General features: G+C 41.6%; 1 protein-coding gene across 1 annotated transcript in view; it reads right to left on the reverse strand.

Moving 5' to 3' along the window:
* Positions 1 to 17,444, reverse strand: part of LOC136665999 (glycerol-3-phosphate acyltransferase 4-like) — a 29,094-nt gene extending 11,650 nt beyond the window's left edge. The window contains exons 1-6 of the mRNA XM_066643930.1: positions 17,353 to 17,444; positions 13,629 to 14,218; positions 10,430 to 10,499; positions 9,078 to 9,426; positions 3,449 to 3,523; positions 3,270 to 3,359 (exon numbers count right to left, since the gene is read on the reverse strand). Of these exons, the coding sequence (XP_066500027.1) occupies positions 3,270 to 3,359; positions 3,449 to 3,523; positions 9,078 to 9,426; positions 10,430 to 10,499; positions 13,629 to 13,796 (752 nt within the window). The 5' untranslated portion in view covers positions 13,797 to 14,218; positions 17,353 to 17,444. The remainder of the gene's footprint in view (positions 1 to 3,269; positions 3,360 to 3,448; positions 3,524 to 9,077; positions 9,427 to 10,429; positions 10,500 to 13,628; positions 14,219 to 17,352) is intronic.
* Between the last annotated feature and the right edge of the window lie 3,373 nt (positions 17,445 to 20,817).

The raw sequence follows: 20,817 nt of genomic DNA on the forward strand, positions 1-20,817 counted from the left end.
GGATTTTCACCTGTCCTTTTGGCATACACACTCCTGCTGGCACTCAATGCTGCTGCTCTGATGTTAAACTGGAGAACTCTGTCTAGGCCAACACGTATTTAACTTTTAAGTGTGCTCTGTAACCTGACTGGTGTGATTACGCACTTCTTTCTTTTTTAAATGTACATTTTTTTATGCATACATCAGGCAAAGGTAACCACAGATTCTTCATAATGTGGTGAAGTAAAAAGTAAAATATCTGACTTTGAAATGTAGAAAAGTTAAGTAAAATGCCCCTCAAAATAAAAAATACTCCAGTAAAGTACAGATTACATTTACTTCGTTACTTTCGAAGTAACCTCTACCTCTAAAAGGTACAGATGGTGGAAATTTAGTGCTGGATTATGGTGGCCACTCCACTTCATCCCAAAGGTTTTGGATGGAGCTCTTATCACTCCAAAGAAACGTTTCATTGCTTCACATCCTGCTGGAGGTTCTTACATCCTTTAGTTACCACTTGGCATTGAGCGTGGAGATGCTAATTATACGTCAAGCCCCATTTTCCATTTCTTGCTTTTCTACATAGATTCTATAAACTACGTGAGGACAATTGACCATCTGAGTCCAAGAAGTAGCTGAGTTCTCAAATTCTAAGGACATACAATGGGTAATTCATTAATTTATGACCAAGCATACTTTATGCACACAGGCATGTCCTTGCAGACCACTGTTTTAATGGGCAGTGGGCAGTGAGGTCTGGAGGCTAAAGAGACTGTTCTGTGTGGACAGACGGATGCAGACAGTGATGATGCTGTCAGGCAGCTTAGGAACATTCCTTTCATAGCTTACATACAACTGCAAGCCCCTAAACCCACTGACATCAGACTGAGAGATAAGCAGCTGCTGATTTCATCCACCATTCAGATGAGTTTAGCAGGACCCAGGCATGGCCAGTGACCCATAGGTATATCCAGTAAGTTCCGAATGTTGCGATATCAGGGGCATTTCTAAACGACTTCTTGTACAGAGGCAGACAGAGCTGTACGCCTCTCCTTGTCAATCAGTCGTAGGGGCATGAGTGTACGTCAGTAACAACATATGAATAATAATAATATGTTCTTTGACTCGACTCAGTTCGGCTCTTTTGCCATATCTGGTCCTTGTCCGTGGAGCCAGGTACCTTTTCAGTTCCTGCTCGCGCTGTGTTCCAAGTAGGTACTAAATCGTGACATGTAAACCCTGCAGAGCAGTGATTGGCAAAAGAGACCTGTCAATCACAAATGAAATGCAGAGCTCTCACACAAAGTTACGGCAGCGTTCACGTTTATTTTTATATCGGACTCACAACGGCAGCTCGTAACTTTACCTCAAGGTGTTTTGAAGAGGTTTAAACGCTCCTTGGGTCGGTGGCCAATGAAAATCTCCAGCGAATGCAAATGTGCCACAAGGAAAACTGATCTGTGAGAACTGAGGCGCAGAGCCGTGTTCAGTCCAAAAAACAACGAGTAGACAGCACCTATCTTTACCACGGGTGTTGTTGTGGTTTTCAAAGCCTGTGGTTCCTGTAAGAGACTGGGTTTTGTGACATCACTGGCTCCATTTCACAGGAAAGCTGTGCTAGTGGAAAAGCGACAAGCTAAAAGCGAGGCGAACCGATTCGGGTCAAGCTGATCCCATGCAGTGGAAATGCACATAAACTGGCTCTGACTGAAACATTTGCTGGTCAAGCTTTTGCTAAGATGTTGGGGCATTATGGAAAATGTAGTGGTGAATTTACATGGTGTGTTCTGTATGTGTTTTTACCTCCATGATTTTACTGGGGGAAAGCAACATTTTATTGGAGCATGTGCCCAGTAAATTGTGTCTAATGACTCCCCTGGGCTGAATCATGCGTGTGGTCAGCAGTGGTAATAAGAGTGCACTTATAAAATGAACAAAGAGCTTGAGAAGTGAGTCATGGCCAGCAATCCACCTTGACAGGTTTTCATTCTGTGGTGTGTGCATGTGTTTTTCAATGTCAGTGCCTAAGGCACTGTCTGACAATTACTTACACATGAGAGCAAGCATAGAGCAACAGAAATCAATACCACAGACTGCAGGCATTTAATTGAGATCAATAAAAGCAGTGGTTTCAAACTGAGATGCACTACTATATGCTCATAAATAATCCAATTAAACAAACAACCAAATATTTACTGAAGACAGATTCAGTTCAGGTTTATTAGCCATGCCTTCACGTAGGTGAATTTAACGAAACATGATCTCAACAGACACATTAGAGCCTAAGGTCAACAAGTTCAATGCCCAGCATCGACCAGAAGTGAATAAAGCCCCCAGGCATTGGACTGTGGAGCAGTGGAATTGTGTTTATTTAATATCACAGGAATGAGTTATCATCCACTATAAGTACCTTGCCTCATTAATGTTTTTAGGGCAGAATGCCATCAAATGCTACAAGTTTTCCAGGATTATAGAGGCTGCCTAAAATATTCATTGAGCAGTGGAATATTCCTTTAAGCAATAAACGTATTGATAAATGGTCCCTTTTTGTGGCTAAATATAGAGATCAGTGTCATGAACAACTGTGAGCCAAAATTAAAAAGCAACTTCTTAAACTCTTAAATGAAGACTCATTTGCAAATTACAACATCAGTCAGCAGTTAGTCAGAGCTGACGTGGTTAATATGGGTCTTAATGTTAGGCAATTAGTTCACACATTTAAGGGGGGTGCAAGTGGCAAAATGAAGCGAGAGTGTGCCAGTCACATTTCAGCCTGTATGACAAGTCTGAGCTGAATAAACGCAGCTCTGAGCAGGTTATTACAGGTCAGGATCGCTGTCTGCTGCTGGCTAACATTCGTAAACGTTTCTCTCAGCTGCCTTGGATACCACACAGAAGCAGCACACCAAGTTCGAGGTGCCTTTGCCAAACTTGTTTACTCATAGCAGTATAGCCGAATATTTAAATGCTAATTAATTCTGCCAATTCATGTATCTGCCTTTCCCATGTGTATGTGAATCACGACACATATCATTCGAAATTAAACGCAAAACATATATTTGCGTTTGGCTGACAAATTTAACATGGGTATGCAAAGCCTTTTGACGCCTTAGTTTCATTTTCTGAAGTCTCAACAAAAGCATCCTTGGCTCAGTAGGATCCTGCCACTTGAATCTTGCACAGTCACAAACACACCGTAAAAACACCACTTAATTTTGTATTTGGAATTTTAAAAACATCAGGGTTACGTTTAAAATTGCATTAGAGTTCCTGTATCAGTGTGTCCTTACCTGTGATGGTACGTGATGATAGCAGTTAGCGCTCTCACACAAATGCGGTAACACATCAAATGCACTTTCTCACTGAGAAAATTCTTCATCCTACACATTCAAATGCATACAACTGTTAAGCTTAAGGTTGTAAAGAGTTTACCATCTTCAGTTAAACCACAGAAAACCAGGACTCTTACCTCCCATTGGGCAGAAATCCAATTATGGTGGTGAAGACAACCAACAGTGTCACGCCTGTGATCGCTAGTGTCAACCTGAAAATGATAAATACAGATATGCCATTAGCCTACAGTCACCATATCTCTTAAATTTCACACATAAGGCCTACTAGAGTTCTAGATGTATCCCACGGCAACACTGTGAAAATAAAACTTCTGTATAGTTTTTACTGACAACAAATACTGTGGAATTAATAGCCTTCTGTAATTAAGTCAAATAATTTCAAGTTTGCTTATAACGCACATTCATTCATTCATTCATTATCTGTAAGCACTTATCCACTTCAGGGTCGCGGTGGGTCCAGAGCCTACCTGGAATCATTGGGCGCAAGGCGGGAATACACCCTGGAGGGGGCGCCAGTCCTTCACAGGGCAACACAGACACACACACACACACATTCACACCTACGGACACTTTTGAGTCGCCAATCCACCTACCAACGTGTGTTTTTGGACTGTGGGAGGAAACCAGAGCACCCGGAGGAAACACACGCAGACACAGGGAGAACACACCACACTCCTCACAGACAGTCACTCGGAGGAAACCCACGCAGACACAGGGAGAACACACCAAACACCTCACAGACAGTCACCCGGAGGAAACCCACACAGCCACAGGGAGTACACACCAACTCCTCACAGACAGTCACCCAGAGTGGGAATCGAACCCACAACCTCCAGGCCCCTGGAGCTGTGGGACTACCTGCTACACCACTGTGCCGCCCCTTATAGCGCACATTTAATATATAAATGCATTTAAATTAAAAAGACAAACAGTAAAGAGTAAGATATATTTTAACAAAATAGAACTGCGGGGGATAAATAAAATATAAAAATATACAGCAATAGTAATGGAGTGCCAGGTAGCCTATAATAAAAATGCAGAGTGCAGACCATGAGAGAAGATCTAGCTAAAAGCAGGATCAAAATCTTAGATTTTTAATCTTGATTTAAACATACCTAGTGTTGGGGCACTTCTGATCGTTTGTTCCACCCGGAGGCGGCACAGAAGCTAAAATCGACCTGTCTGTGTTTGGTGTTTACCCATGGCAGGTATTTCTGATGACCTTAAGAGTTCTGCTGGGCATATATTGGTTAGATACGTGTGATAAATATGATGCTCCTGAACCATTCAATGTTTTATAGATCAGTAAAAACACACTGTAGTCTATTCCTTTTGAATCAGCTGAGGTTAGCTGCCTGTCTTCTCTTTTTGGGAAGCCCAGTCAGAAGACAACTACTGTAGTCCACCCTGCGAGAGATAAAAGCATGTTCTCCCCAAGGCCTGGGTTTGCCAAGCAATCTTAATTTCTGAATTGTTCTTGAGGTGATCAAATGCTGACTTCATAACTGCGCTGATAACTGCTAACGCTGTGTCTGGGTTCCACGAGGACATCAAGCTTGCAAACATGTTCTTTTGATTTAAGGGCTCTTAGAGTCAAGATAAGCCACAAGTCTGTTGCCCAATAAACTGATATCATTTATGTCTTTGTTCAGTTGTGAAAGTTTCAGCACAACAATTAAGTGATCTATTCAAGACACCTGAGTCAATTGGACCATGGTCTTGTGGTGAAAGTCGCAGTAAGTATTATCTACGTAACTCTGGTAGGATATTCCAAGGTCCTGTATGATTTGACCTAGGGGGGAGCAAATATAAATATAAAGTACAAATGGTCTACGAACCGAACCCAGGGGGACACCTCAGGTCACATTATATGCCCTGATGCATTCTACATTATGTCCATTACTACAAACTAGCCTCTGTCCTCTAGGCTTGAGTTAAAGCACTTTAAGCCTCTTCCTGAGAGTCTGTCTAAAAGTATTTTATGATTGATTGTGTCAAAGAAAGTCTTTGACCCGTGGCGTGTCCTGAAACCCGAATGTGAGACTGTCAAGACTGATGATACATAGATATACCTGACAGAGAGAAGTGCTAACCTCACAACAAATTGGTTTTCCTTGGAGCACAATGATTCATATTCTACATAGAGCAGATTGGATGGATTGATGTTGTCTGAAGGATTCATTGTACTTTATATGGCTGATAAATTCTGCAATGTGATCGTCATCAGGGACACATGATTTTCTTTCCAGGAAATGGTTTCTGTTATACAAGTATCAATAATATGTTTCAATGTTGCTAAACTGCTTTTTTTGGAATCATTTTTAACGGAAGATTAATGGTTTCTACTGTTGCGTGCTATAAGTGCGTGAGTGAAACCATAGAAAAAGTTGCTTGCCATCATTTGTGACCTTTGAAGTTAGGGGCAGCCCATTTGTTTCAACCACTTATCTGTTGTCCAAAAAAATGATACAACACTGGCCTTGTGAGTGTACAAACAAGCCAAGTGTTTAATGACCACAGTCTAGAGAACCAATCAGTTCCTGTTCGCATGGTTGATACTGGCCCAAACGTGAGCACTTTGGTTCTGGAAAGTAGCTCCCCAGTAGATCTAGTGGAGCTCACCACTGTACAACACTGAATGCTGTTGTGTTGCAGCATGGACAAGTGATAAGTAATGTTAAGCAGTTGCTGACTACCTCTGTGTTCGTGCACTCAGCCCCGAGAGACTGCTTTATCAAGTCCCCAGTGAGTACCTTGTGCTGAGTGCTGTTCTCTTGAGGCGTGAAGGAGCGATGAGCTCAGTTAGCATTTAATAAGTAGAGCCCTAGCTTTTATACAGTTGATACTGAAACAAGTATCAACCAAAACTAACCCAATCATTTTTCTTCAGAATCTACTAAGCTTTAAAATAAGCTATTGTTGATAAAACAAAACGAGGTTGTCGTATTAAAACTACATAATAATCAACAATGTATCACATTTGTACCCTTTTAGGACAGATTTGTTACAGGATGGAACCAGATTTCGGTCTAGAATGTTCTGCTGATACTGGTAAATTTATTACAATAAATGTAATATTATTATTTTAATTATTACTATCATTTATACTGATATGCCATTTATTCCAATATATTTGAGATTATACATTTCCATTAATTATCTACTACAATCAAAACCCCTTCTTTAGTGAACTCTCTAGCTCCCTGTACTTGTACTTTTGAACACGGAGTGAACTCTTTCCCACAAAGAACTACTTTAAGATTCAATTAAGCACATAAACCACTCCAGTCAAAAACATCTGATTAAAAAGAGCTCAATTATAAAGTCCTTTCCCTAGTGTCTTAACCACACACACACACACACACACACACACACACACTCACATATATATATATATATACACACAGGACTGGAGTGTATATTAAAGAATGTGGGTTAAGGCCATTGACCTGGCAGTTTCTAATCCTCTTGAGGCTCAATATGGCTCAGAGGAGAGGCAGAATTAGCCTGGAGTTAAACTCAGGTGAGCCTATCACAACAGGGTTACTTCAGGTTCCAGTTGAGCTGGCAGTTCCTCTCTAAAACTGATCCAGGACTAGCTGCCCTTATATGTCACAGCTACCTGCATTTCCACTGTAGTACTCTGTCTACTAGTTCTATCATCCTGTTGTGCATGTTTAATACAATGTATACCACAGCTGAAGTTATCAAATTACACCAAATATGGAGATACAAGCTTTGGATATGGAGATCACACCCTTAAACCAGTCAATGCAGAACATAAATCAACAGGCTCATACTCCAGTACTTACATAATTACCAATAATTAATTAATAAATTACCAATAATTACCATAATTACCAATACATTTTCACAAATGGTCAGTAATAACTCTAAGCTCCTAAGGGTGATTTTGACACCTCCGCAGTAAGCTTTTACCCTTTAGCTTGACCTTTCCTGGCTGGGAGATGTGTTATGTAAATGTGAGAGCATGACCAGGTCTTTACAGTTGAGCCAGTGTTGGAGTTACAGCCCTGAAGTGTTGCTGATTTGAATATTCCATCACGATAGCTAATGACATTCAAAACTCAGCTGTTTTGATGGCTGTGTAAAGGGTGTGAAGGGTTATATTTACTCCATTGTTAACTCTCCAGTAACCCCTGCTTTTCTCTTCAGAAAATGACCACTCATTTATTATCGTATTAAATGAATAGTAAAGTACTGCAGAAAGACAGTGTTAATAACATTCCTACTCTACTACTGTACCAATGTTAAAAACATTATGATTATATGTTTTCACTGTTGAATAACATTATATTTAAATATATATTCTTTTTAATAATACATTCATTTATACTTTATTTACTAGGACTATACACTTGCTTATTTTGTATCAATGTATGTATTTTTTTTGTATTTTGGTTATTAAAGGGATTTTCCATACTGACATTTCTTACACTCATGTCATCATTTCATACCCCAATGGACGTTCTGATTAGTAATATTAGTAAACAATAATTCCATACGAATTATTAATTAATTCATTCATTCATTCATTTATTATCTGTAGGCGCTTATCCAGTTCAGGGTCGCGGTGGGTCCAGAGCCTACCTGGAATCATTGGGCGCAAAGCGGGAATACACTTTGGCCAGTCCTTCACAGGGCAACACACACACACACACACACTCACACTCACACACTCACACCTACGGACCTTTTTGAGTCACCAATCCACCTACCAACGTGTGTTTTTGGACTGTGGGAGGAAACCAGAGCACCTGGAGAAAACCCACGCAGACACAGGGAGAACACACCACACTCCTCACAGACATTCACCCAGAGGAAACCCACGCAGACACAGGGAGAACACACCAAACTCCTCACAGACAGTCACCCGGAGGAAACCCACGCAGACACAGGGAGAACACACCACACTCCTCACAGTCACCCGGAGGAAACGCACACGGACACAGGGAGAACACACCACACTCCTCACAAACAGTCACTCGGAGGAAATCCACGCAGGCACAGAGAGAACACACCACACTCCTCACAGACAGTCACCCGGAGGAAACCCACGCGGACACGGGGAGAACACACCACACTCCTCACAGACATTCACCTGGAGGAAACCCACGCAGACACAGGGAGAACACACCAAACTCCTCACAGACAGTCACCCGGAGGAAACCCACGCAGACACAGGGAGAACACACCACACTCCTCACAAACAGTCACTCGGAGGAAATCCACGCAGGCACAGAGAGAACACACCACACTCCTCACAGACAGTCACCCGGAGGAAACCCACGCGGACACGGGGAGAACACACCAACTCCTCACAGACAGTCACCCGGAGCGGGAATCGAACAAACAACCTCCAGGTCCCTGGAGCTGTGTGACTGCGACACTACCTCCTGCGCCACCGTGCCGCCCCCATACGAATTATTTTCAATAATATTTTTAATGCGTTTTTAAATCTTCTGTGTTTTTTCTTTTACATTATTTTTATTTATATTAGTAGTAGTAGTAGTAACCTTTCTTATCCCCCCCTCTCTATTAGGCTACAAATTAGTCACCTACTGACCATTTAAACCCCAAACACATCTGACACTTATACCATATGATTGGGGTTTGATTCTCAGCATAGGTACGGACATGTGCTCTGTAATATGATTAAAACTGTTAGTTATTTGAGATAAAAGGGTCTGTTAAAATCTTTCTATTTTCCTCTGTATTGCTCACCTGAGAGGCAGTAGGAAACAGTAGCGGATGACCACCCCGACCCCCCACAGCACAGTGAGCCGAGTGCTGATGTGCTGGAAGTTGTAGTTGCTGCGGGTCAGCAGGTTCCAGGACTCCAGGTCCTCGGCCGAGAAGCGTTTGGTCACCTCGTCATCCACAATGCTCTCCACGCCACGCCGGCAGAAGTAGAAAATATCTGACATGGCGAACTCTGAGGAGGAAGGGGAGGGGCCTGTGGAGGTGGAAGAAGAGGAGGATGGGGAGGAGCCTGCCAGGCCACAGCTGCTGCATCTGCGGCGGAGCGCTTTAAGCTCCTCCTCCAGAGAAGTTGGCTCTTTGGCGATGATACCTGAAATGAGACAAGAGATCCTGGTTAACACAAAGAACACTACAGAGGGTGCATTATAACACATGAGGAGTTTGGTGTGTTCTCTCTGTGTCTGCGTGGGTTTCCTCCGGGTGACTGTCTGTGAGGAGTTTGGTGTGTTCTCTCTGTGTCTGCGTGGGTTTCCTCCGGGTGACTGTCTGTGAGGAGTTTGGTGTGTTCTCTCTGTGTCTGTGTGGGTTTCCTCCGGGTGACTGTCTGTGAGGAGTTTGGAGTGTTCTCCCTGTGTCTGCGTGGGTTTCCTCTGGGTGCTCAGGTTTCCTCCCATGATCCAAAAACTCACATTGGTGGATTGGTGACTCTAAAGTGTCTGTAGGTGTGAGTGTGTGACAGTCCTGTGAAGGACTGTCGCCGTCTCCAGAGTGTGTTCTTGCCTTGTGTCCAGTGATTCCAGGTTGGCTCTGGACACACCCTGAACTGGATAAGCGCTTACAGTCAATGAATGAATGAATGAATATTTTGTATGTCCATATTATTTGACAGATCCACATCTTTTTAGACCAATAACACTGATGGGTCTCAGAATGGAGCAATGGACAAAAACCCCTATGGATTTTTAAGATCTGAAGAATGAAATGATATTTTTTCTTAAAGATTAAGGCTTTAAAGGAGGACTAGGTAGTATTTTTACCTTAAAATTACAGCTTCAAAATCATTGTGATGCTTCACTGAACTGTAATAGGGAACTCTTATAGATGTAATGGGCACTTCAGAAACTGCACTATGTAACTTTTGGAGGATGATTTGCACAAACTGACTCGTCTGTACGTGGACAAGCAAAGAATCCCAGTGAAGAGAGACACACTAACAAACCAATTTCAGACTGAGAAAGGACGAAACACACACCAAAACAAACACTTCCACGTCAATGTCAAGATCAGATGAGCACACATACGTATGAACAGACAGAGCAAAGGCAAATAAACCTAGTTAAAAAGCTGCTCAAACACACGCCCAGCAAACTCACCATTGACATAGGGTTTGTACAGGTGATGATTCTTCTCTTTGGCTCCTCTCTCCATCCGCAGTGTGGCCCACTGAAAAACACATCAGAACAGAATCATAAGAAACAATCCTTCAATGAAATACAGAGGTTACAGTTCTAGAGAGTTCTAGTACACTATGTGCACGGATGTCAGGGGTAGGACAAACCCTTAAAAAAAGGAAACTAAAAGGCAAAACTTCTTTATATAGCGTCCAGACTGCTCTTCTACTTTAATAACATGATGACTCAGTGCACTGTCACATTCACTTCTATATATAAAGTACACAATCTAAACATCTCATCACAAATATGCTTCGCTCACTTTTTATAAATACTGATGAATTATGTAATAAGCATTTTTATAGCTATTTCAAATCAATAAGAATGTGAGCAACTTTGTTCCGAAGATTACAATGCATCCAACAATAAAGGCAGCATCATGCTTCTTACATACAGTGATAGAAAACACTGTAACACGCACCGAGCTTCAATTTTATTTGATGTTTCATTTTAGCAGGATCAACGTGGACATCTATGCCAACTCTTCTGTAATTGAGTTAGTCTCTGAATGTACATGTGAATGATACGCCATGACATAACACACAGAGGAACACAGCTATGTTTACAGAAATGCAATCTGAACTGTAAACGGTAGCAATGCTGATGATGCTTTGAACTTAACTGTAGATAAATCCACCAAATAATAACTCAGTGAAATACAGCATCAGGGAGCTAGGTGCACATTTAGCTTGATGAGGAGGGGTGGCTGGCATGAGATGTGAAATACAAAATGATTAGAAGTCATTTTATAGATAAAGAATAAAAACTATGGGTAACAGTGCTTTTTTTTTAATTGTATGATAGTAATAATAGGGCTGGGCAATTCATCGAAAATGAATCAGAATCGACATAATTTATCTGTAACCATTATATCTACTATTCTTATTCTGTTATATCCCCACTGTGTGTTCAAGTACTGTCCCTTTAAAACCACGCTACAATGCCACAGTCACATGATTCTGCCCCCTATCTGCCACATGGACGCAACCTAAACGCTGAGGGGGACCAAGTGACTTGAGCAGCTCGTACCAAAGAAAAACACAGCGTCTGTGGTTTGGAAGTGATGTGTTTGACTATAATTAAGATGACACGGGACCAAAAAGAAATCAAATGTTTCAAATCACTGAGAAATAATGAGAGGAACAAGCTCCCAGCAACGTTAGAAAAAATATCCCATATTAAATACTGGAGCATATTTACAATACAAGACCCGTCACTGGACTATGAGGGTCAAAAATACAAAAACAACATAACATCGGGGTACAATGTACAACGAATTGTGATATTTATATGCGCTCATATCGCCATGGAAATGTTCATACCATCCCATTGCTAAAGTGTACACACATTTGCATACAGCCTAAAAATGGAAAAGTGTTCCAGCGGCTCAAGTAACCTCCAGCTTATGAAGTCTAAGGCCAATGTGTGTGTGTGTGTGTGTGTGTGTGTGTGCCTGTACACTATTGCAAGTTCATTCTGCTCCAGACCGACATCACTGACTGTTACAAAACATGTTGATCAAGCTGATATGTTCAAGTTCTCACAAGTACCCTTTCCTCATACAAGCACCAATCTTCATCTAACCTCACCCTCCTCACTCCTAAAGCCATGTCTTACAACACCAAGCATAAAAACAGAATACACAGCAGACGGATTTGATAAGTAGCTTTCCGTTGGCTTATGTACTGATTATTCAGGGAAACTAACAGTCAATACGACTCTTTATTGGTCTTCACAACTCATTTCAGGTCGTGTCCCCACCCTTCCTCTGGATTCCCATTAGATGCATTAGAACATGACACTTCTAGATCTGTGATACAAACATAGGCCAAGTTCACATTCCTTTAAATCACGCCTTTTTTGGATAAGAAACCAAAGCCCTAAAAGGGGAGACACCAATCGGTGAGCTTTACTGATTAACCCAGAGATGAATACGATTTTAGCCTTGATAGTGAGTGCAGCTGCCACAAGTCCAAATGGAACCAGCATTGTTTTCCATTGTTCAATCCAAAATTGTATATACGTCTGCTGACACATTTCTTCTAAAATGAAGGGTACTAATAGGTAGGGTTTTGCAGCAGTAACAGCTCCTACTGTTGTAGAAAGGCTTTAGACCACGTGGTAGAACATTTCCGTGAGGATTTGATAGCTTTAAACCATGAGAACATGGCTCAGGTTATAGTGCTGGATGATTAGTTACAGATCAAAAAATCCACTCATCCCAAAAGCATTGATTAAGAATTGCTCACTGCTACACAGCCCAATGCTGGGGGAGTATCTATTCAATACTAGCATCGAGCATGGAGATGTTAAGCTCGTGTGAAGCTGCTTCTGGGTGTCCCATTACATTTCAAACTGTTTCTTAATGATGATTTTACAAGCTGTGTATGCACAGCTGAATGTCTGTGTACACAATGGGTGTACCTCACTGTTATATTGTAAAAGGCGGTGGGGGAACTATACATGTTTGGATGTCTATGAGTAGTGTATACTGATATTTTGATGAACTGCCCAGCTCCATCTGGAGTAACTTCCCTTCCTTTTCACTCCTCTGTTTACAGCAAGTCCCTCATGATCCATTTTACTCTGACATTACGTTCGCGAAGCAGTTCAGCTATGTCTCCTCCTCCTGTGTCAGGAACTGACTGGACAGAGTAGATAAGAGTCCGGTTGCATGTGCATCTCTACAGAAAAGTGAGAAGGAACGAGCTCTTGCATAACAGTCTGGAAACGAAGGGGGGCGTCTGGTAAATGTGTGTGTGTGTGTGCCTTTTAAAATTACCAACAGCTGTAGAGGCCCCTCTTCCCTATTCCTGTTCCACCCCACTATAATCTCTCATTCCTTCCCTGTGTCTTCACTCTCTCTATATATCTGTCCCTTCTCTTAAACTAAGATAGAAGTCTCGGTTAGAACCAATGCACTGGCTTGGAAGCAACATGTTTTCAATCCAGCATATTGTAGACTACCTACACCTATCAAATGCCAACTATCTTTGTGGGGTATGTATTGGCATCTAATAAACTGAGCAAGTCTCCCAAAAACCAAGGGTGGACACGCTAATAGTGCAATATTTAATAACAATCGATTAACTTGAGATCTGCCGCCACCGCCAGCACTCACCTCAAACACCTTGAGCAGGCTCTTCATGTAAAGCTTGCGGATGCCGAAGGACACGCCGAAGATGGCTGGCACGATTATGAAGACCAGCAGCAGAGTGAACCACACGGTGAAGGAGATGCCCAGCAGCATACACAGCAGGTTATCAAAGGGAGACATAAACGGACCCATACCTGCAAGCTGGTACAATGACCAAGAGGGTTTGTTTTTACAAGAACTGTGGTTAGGACACTTGAGGAGTGTGTGGGGTCAGGCAGTTCTAGAGTGAAGTGTCCAGAGCATAATGAGTTCCTCCATAAGCTCCTTCAGAAGCCATGGCCCATTACTGTGGTGAGTTTTATTTAGCCAAGGTCCTCTTGGCTTCTCCTGTCGCTGAAAATGACCTCCAATGGGGTCAAGTGGGGCTTTTATGTATTTAGTAGCCCAAAGCTATAGTTCAACGCTGAATCCATCCAAATCAACTCCATCCATAAATATGGCTGTATGGCATCCGAATAAACTTCTCAAACTTCTGAGACGCTGGACACTGCAATGAAGTGAAGTCCAGTCTTTCACTCCTTAGAAGTCCTTAGAAAAGTATGAAATGTTGAGACCTGGAAAAAAAATTGGTCTATTTAGAACACATATGAGCAAATAACAATAATCAAACACAAAGTAGTGATTCTGTTGAACTGTTTAAATATACAGTCATTCCAGATTTGGTGCCTACTACACACTCCAAAAGTCACAAAGTTGGGACAGAAGCATGTCCAACGCTGTGTTATATTTGCTGTTAGCAACTCTTAATAATGCAGGATTTTTGTTGTCAGTCTTTTGCTCTCCATGATGCAGCACATGTTTTCAATGCAGGACAGGTCTGGACTGCAGACGGACCACTCTAGGACCCACATGCTCCGATTACACAGCCATGCTGTTGTTGTAACTCATGCAGAATGCACATTGACAATGTCATGCTGAAACAAGCCTGGCCGTCCCTGACAAAGGCATCATCTGCATGCTGCTGCTCCAAGGAATGTCTTTATTTTAGTGAAACATGCCCAAGCACTGAAAGCTACTACACTCCCATACGATGACAGAAGATGACTCCAGGTGACTGTCTGTGAGGAGTGTGGTGTGTTCTCCCTGTGTCTGTGTGGGTTTCCTCCGGGTGCTCCGGTTTCCTCCCACAGTCCAAAAACACAAGTTGGTAGGTGGATTGGCGACTCAAAAGTGTCCGTAGGTGTGAGTGTGTGTGTTGCCCTGTGAAGGACTGGCGCCCCCCCTCCAGGGTGTATTCCCGCCTTGCACCCAATTATTCCAGGTCGGCTCTAGACCCACACCGACCCTGAACTGGATAAGGGTTACAGATAATGAATGAATGCATGTGCATAGTTCAGTATTTTGGGATTCAGTGATGAATATAGTGAATTTGTTTCTACTGCAATTTTGCCAAAGAACGTCTGGGCTCCTGTGACATGTGGCATAGAAGCATGTCAGTGGTTAATGCAGTGGCGTCTGAGGGTTAGAAGGTCACAGAGATTGAATTATGGGGTTCATCCTAGCCTTTTTCACACAGTTTTCACCAGCTTTCCTAAATGTTTTGATATTATTCTGTGCTCAGGAAGGAATACTTATTAATAAAAGTCCTTGCAATTGCTATTTCAGGAATATTGTTCTTAAACAGCTGGAGGATTCATTGTAGTGTTTGGTCAATCCATCCCTTACTCTAAAATACTAGGACTTTGCTGGTTGCAATAACAGCTGTTCGGTCGAGTATTTGTGACAGCAGAAATGACACATGCAATTTTCAAGTACTTGTTGCTACTACTGAAACCCAACAGGTTTATCTAGAAGCTCCACACAGAGGTCAACATTGAGGACCTGCTGAAATGTCTTGACCACTGCAAGACTGGGAGAGGCAGAACAATAAAACAATTGAGTGTTTAATGTCCCAGTGTTGGAGGGGGATTCTTGCCGTGCTTACAAAACTACAGCACAGAGGAAGAGACGAGGTCCATTCATGTCAAACAGCTGGAGGTTGAGTCCAGTGCCACAGAGAGTACATTGTTGTGTTTGCGAAGGCTGCTGCCCGTGACAAATGAATGAAGGCATGAATCTGTCATCCACCCAGCAACCCTTATCGCCTGCTCAGCATTTTTACAAGAAAATAGTGACCAACTATGCGTCCAAAATATGTGGACACCTGTTCATTATTCATTAGGGATGGGCATCAAAATTTGATACTAAAATTTTCAAGAGCATTATTTGATTAATTAAAAAAAATTGCTTTAGTTCACTTAAAAATCACAACTGCACAACAGTCTGGAATGTGTTCTCTTCTTCTTTTATAGCTATATTTACCCTGCTCTATATGCAGTTTATTAACCCTTAACAATACAAACAAAGACAACCATAATCTTTGGCTCATGTCAACGTGCATTTTGTGCATGTACAGAATCCTTGCCTAATACTAGTGAGCTAACTAATAACTAACTAACTAAAAATGGCAGAAAAACATACACCGATACCTACAACAGCTTGCACAGGAAAAAACAGCAGTACCAGTGCCCTTTTCTTGTGGACTCCTCCAGCTGTAGTCAGGCAGTGCCCATTCATGAGTTTTGCTGGAGTGGCTTTTGGAAGAGGGCTGAATGTAGAGGTGGGATTATTACGGTTGGATCATTTCAAAAGCTAGTTAACACTTGCTTTTTTCTACCTTTGTTAAACTTTATTGATTATTGCTTTACATATACAATATAAGAGCTTGTACTCTTTGAGAATGACTTAACACAAGACTTTGGAAAATGTCTGTGAAGATCTGATGGTATTAGGTCACCAAATATAGGTGAGGTTTTGTATTGATGTTGGAAGAAAAGTTGTGAATAACAACCATCCTTACAAAATGTATTAAATGGTATTCTATTACTGCAGACAACACAACTGTGGGTTTTATTGCCCCTTTAGCCAACAATTGCTATTGAATATGGTGACCTTAAGTTCATGTTCAGCTCTGAGTGTCTGTCCCAGTGTGCTTCTGGGTTTTCTATATAAAAATTATCATTTGTGTCCATATATACACATATATAAGCTTAAATTATTTTTAAAATAGTTATTCAATGGATAAAACAAAGCTGGATTTCTGTATATGTAGAAATAAATGAATATATAATTTATATAATTAATAAATTAAGACTGTTTGTGTCATGTACCCTCATAAATGTCTTAAATGGAACTAATTTTCTTGTTTTCTACTGAGGCTTCACTTCAGTTTGCTGGCTCATCACTCACGAGCCACGTAACCGAATAACGTTCCTGAATAACGGTCTTTTTTTTATATAAAGGCGGTGTATGTACTTAGACAGCTAAAAAACAATAAGGAAATTTCCTCAAACGATAAAATAAATCAAACCCGCCTATTTTGACTAAATAACCATAGCTGAATCGTTTTATCAGTATTAGAATAACGTTTACGGACATTCCAGTGAAGCTACAGCAGGCTCAGACTCAACGTAGCGCTAAATTAGGCTGAAGTTATCCAAACTCTCCATTCCACCTTAAATACCGCAGCCGTCAGACTGTTGCGCCATTTAAGGTGGTATTCGGAATTGCCACGAGCAGCCCACTGCCAACTTCAGCTTCACATTAGGTTAAGGATGTGTAGAGATGGCTTTGGGTTGGATTGATATTCCTGGCTTTAAAATTGCTCTTGTGTATCGCTATTTAAAACAGGAGATGTTTAAGTACTCACCCCGTTGTGAACACAGCTAACCGGGGCGCTGTTGAACAGCCGTGTCCCGGTTCCTCTGCTCCGCTCCGGTTCCTCTCGCCGGTCCCCGAGCAGCAGTGAAGCGGCGCTGAGCGCAGCTCTCGTGGAGGGGCTGTGCTTACGTCGTTCTGACGTAGATCTGGGGGGAATATCAGAGCGAGATCGCCCTCTAGAGATAAGCTTGAACAGTGCTGTTCATGGCCACACACATTTGCTTTATACTCTGCACCTATCAGCCATAATATTAAAATGATCTAATTGGTTCAACGTTGTCCTTTTTATCAGCTCAATTCACCATATAGCTGCACTCAAACATTGCAGGCTGTGGTCCATCTTTTGCTGTGTTTTCACTTTCAGTCTGTTGCAATAGGACCAACTCAGTGCGTGTGTTATTAACGCGTTGAGTCATTTTCAGTGCTGCAATGACATTGACGTGGGTTTGGTGGGTGGGTTAATATGTGTACGACTGGATCAAACAGCCATGCTGTAGGAGTTTTTAAAACCCTGAGGGTCATATACAAATAGCTACTGTCTGATTTTATTGCGGGCACAATGTTAAAAACTTCAGCAGCACTTATATGTCTGATCCACTTGTGCCAGTGGAACACCCCTTTCTATTGGTCAGATATTTTAATGACTGTATTAGCAGTAGGTTCGCCTTAATTTGCTGAATTCACAAGACAACATATGGTGTTGGGAAGGAGGGTGTTTGCCCACATTTATCTGATACAGGGAACCCACCTGGGCCCCCTACCTGCTCATGTACCCACACTGCCAGAGCCGTGTCAATCTTGAACCAATGCTAGCCCATGCTTAAAGCATGTGGGTCCCACAAAGGCATGTTAGTAATTAGGTGTATTTTAAGAGCACAATACAAACGATTTGAGTACAGCAGTAAGATTTAGACGTACAGTATAATCAAAGATCTGAACAACAACAACAACAACAGTAGAAATCATTTATTCCAGATAACTGGAGTAAAACCAATGTTGTAGGTTGGTTATGAACAGTGGTGGACAGTAACGAAGTAAATGTAATTCGTTATTGTACTTAAGTAGCTACCGTTTTTTCGTGTATCTGCATTTTACTGAAGTGTTTCCATTTTGGGCGACTATTTACTTTTACTCCACTACATTTCAAAGTCAAAAATTTTACTTTTTACCCCACTACCCCATTATTAAAATCTGCCATTTCATTTTGGTTCATGTGTGAATAAAATCGTAACGTGAACAAATCTCCCGGCTCCGCACAGCTCTCTGCGCAACACACAGTGGCTCCGTTGCTAGGAAACGAACAAACACAGCAGCCGCACTAAAACAAGTTAAAATATTTTTCCGGCTAATACCAATAATACCAAAGGCAGGCATTATATATTTATCAAGTGTTCTGTGGATTTTATACTGTACGTTCAATTCTTAGAACCATTATGAATTAACAAAAGGATTGGACCGTCAGTCAGAAAAACAAAACCGAAGCCTGTTCAAAGACAGACAAAACAGAGAGCTTAAAGAAACACTCTGTAAAATTTTTACCTTAAAATTACAGCTTTAAAATCATTGTGATCCTTCGCTTATCAATAATAGGTAGAATAGAGCGTTTGTCATTGCTACTCTAGGCTCAGCACTGCAGAAACCGCACTATGTAACTTTGGAGGAGGGTAGGAAATCACCCGTTTCTTTCCTCTCCCTACCAATTTCAGTACAGAGCTGTAAAAGAGGGAGCCCCAGGAGCAGAACAAAACCCAGATCTTGCCTAGTGTTCCTAAATGAGCAAAACACTATGTAATGCAAGTTTCTTATGCCATTGTGAAAGTTTATACCTGAGCATTTGCATCTGTGTCGCTCTGCAACTACACCGCCAAACTACTAGGGCTGAATTTCAAACATCTTCTTCCATATGTAGTACACAATATAGTGGTGTAGTGGTATTAGTTTTACGAATCTTTAAAGTGCACTATTTAGGGAGTGTAGTGTAGAGGAGTTAATATTTCTGGGCTTCTTGATTTGAGCAACTTGAACTATGTTCGTCTGACTGCAGACCAATCACATTCGTCGTGGTCTTGCGTAGACGAGAAGAGTTAAATTTCTGAATAGGTGCACGTCCGGCTACACTGCCTACGGCATAGGTAGCTTAAATTGAGCTTAATTCTCTGGAGGCAGCGACCTCTGTTGGTTTTGAGGGGCAGCACTTTGGGTTTATGTAATAGTTGATATAACATAATGCATTGTATTTAATCTTTGGCAATCTCTGCTGTTTACAGCATCAGACTAATAATGACAATCTATTAAAAGACTGGGGAACCAAGGGTGACGCTAGAGACTTTTCACCGACAACGTGTTAAAGGCTAAGCACCGCTTAATGGACCTCCATGAATATTTCACATTATTGTAGTTACTGACAGATATAAGTATGAATTAAAATGAAAATAGCAGCTTAATTTGCTTTAAAACGGACAACTTTATTAAATTGACTGAAAAACCCGAGCTCGCTACGGAAATTCTTGAACGCAACCGTGACATCACTGGTGGACAACAGTTGAACAACGCCGCGGTAAAACACCGTTATGACTGACCGTTATGACAGTATCTAGCTAAATAACCAACATTATTCATGACAATAGCCTAGCAATAAGCTAAACTCAAATGTAGAGGTACCGTTATTCTTGTAAATGTGATCGAAGTCGAACTCGAATTCATCCGACACTATAAACCTCCGTAATGCAGCTACGTAGCCGAGTATAATCTGAACCACCGAGTTTAGCGAGTCAAGCTAACGTTAACTAACACCAACTGAAACAGGCGAAGTGAGTGTCCTTACCCTGTTTACCTCCATGTTACAGAGGCTCTTGAACACCTTTCGTTGGTGTCCTTACATGCCCATATTGTTGGAAAAGCGCCAGTGAAATGAGCTACAGATAACGGAGTGAGCGGATGGTCCTTTCCAAAGTGGCCATTTAAAGTTGACAAATTTAGTCCATTTTCTGGATATTTTGGGATCTTTGGGCCATTTGTGCACAGATGTCCCACTGTACATTGAATGATTGCAGCCAAAAACAACACACCTTTTCATCATTTTGCATTAAATTATGTGCAACTTCTAGAGTTGTTGTCCACCATCTACGTCACAGGCAAGACGCCGGTTAGAGTTCCACTGTATTTCTTTATTTGACACTTTCATAGAGCTGGTGCTTAGCCTTTAAGCAGGAGACTTGTTACAACAATTATAATAGGACATTAGAGCCATAATACGTCATGGAACTTTTACTTTCAATACTTAAGTACATTTGAAGGTACACTGATAGCAAGGAGACGGCGGACCACTCTTGACCCACTGAGGGCAAAGTTGGAGGTCCACTGGTGTTTTGCACAGCGTTTTCTGGACGGACCACTGGTGATTAAACAGAATTTTAGACAAAATACACACATTTTAGCACTTTTTCATTCACAG

This window comes from Hoplias malabaricus, chromosome 14, assembly GCF_029633855.1.
Source record: "Hoplias malabaricus isolate fHopMal1 chromosome 14, fHopMal1.hap1, whole genome shotgun sequence".
Classification (NCBI taxonomy): Eukaryota; Metazoa; Chordata; class Actinopteri; order Characiformes; family Erythrinidae; genus Hoplias; species Hoplias malabaricus.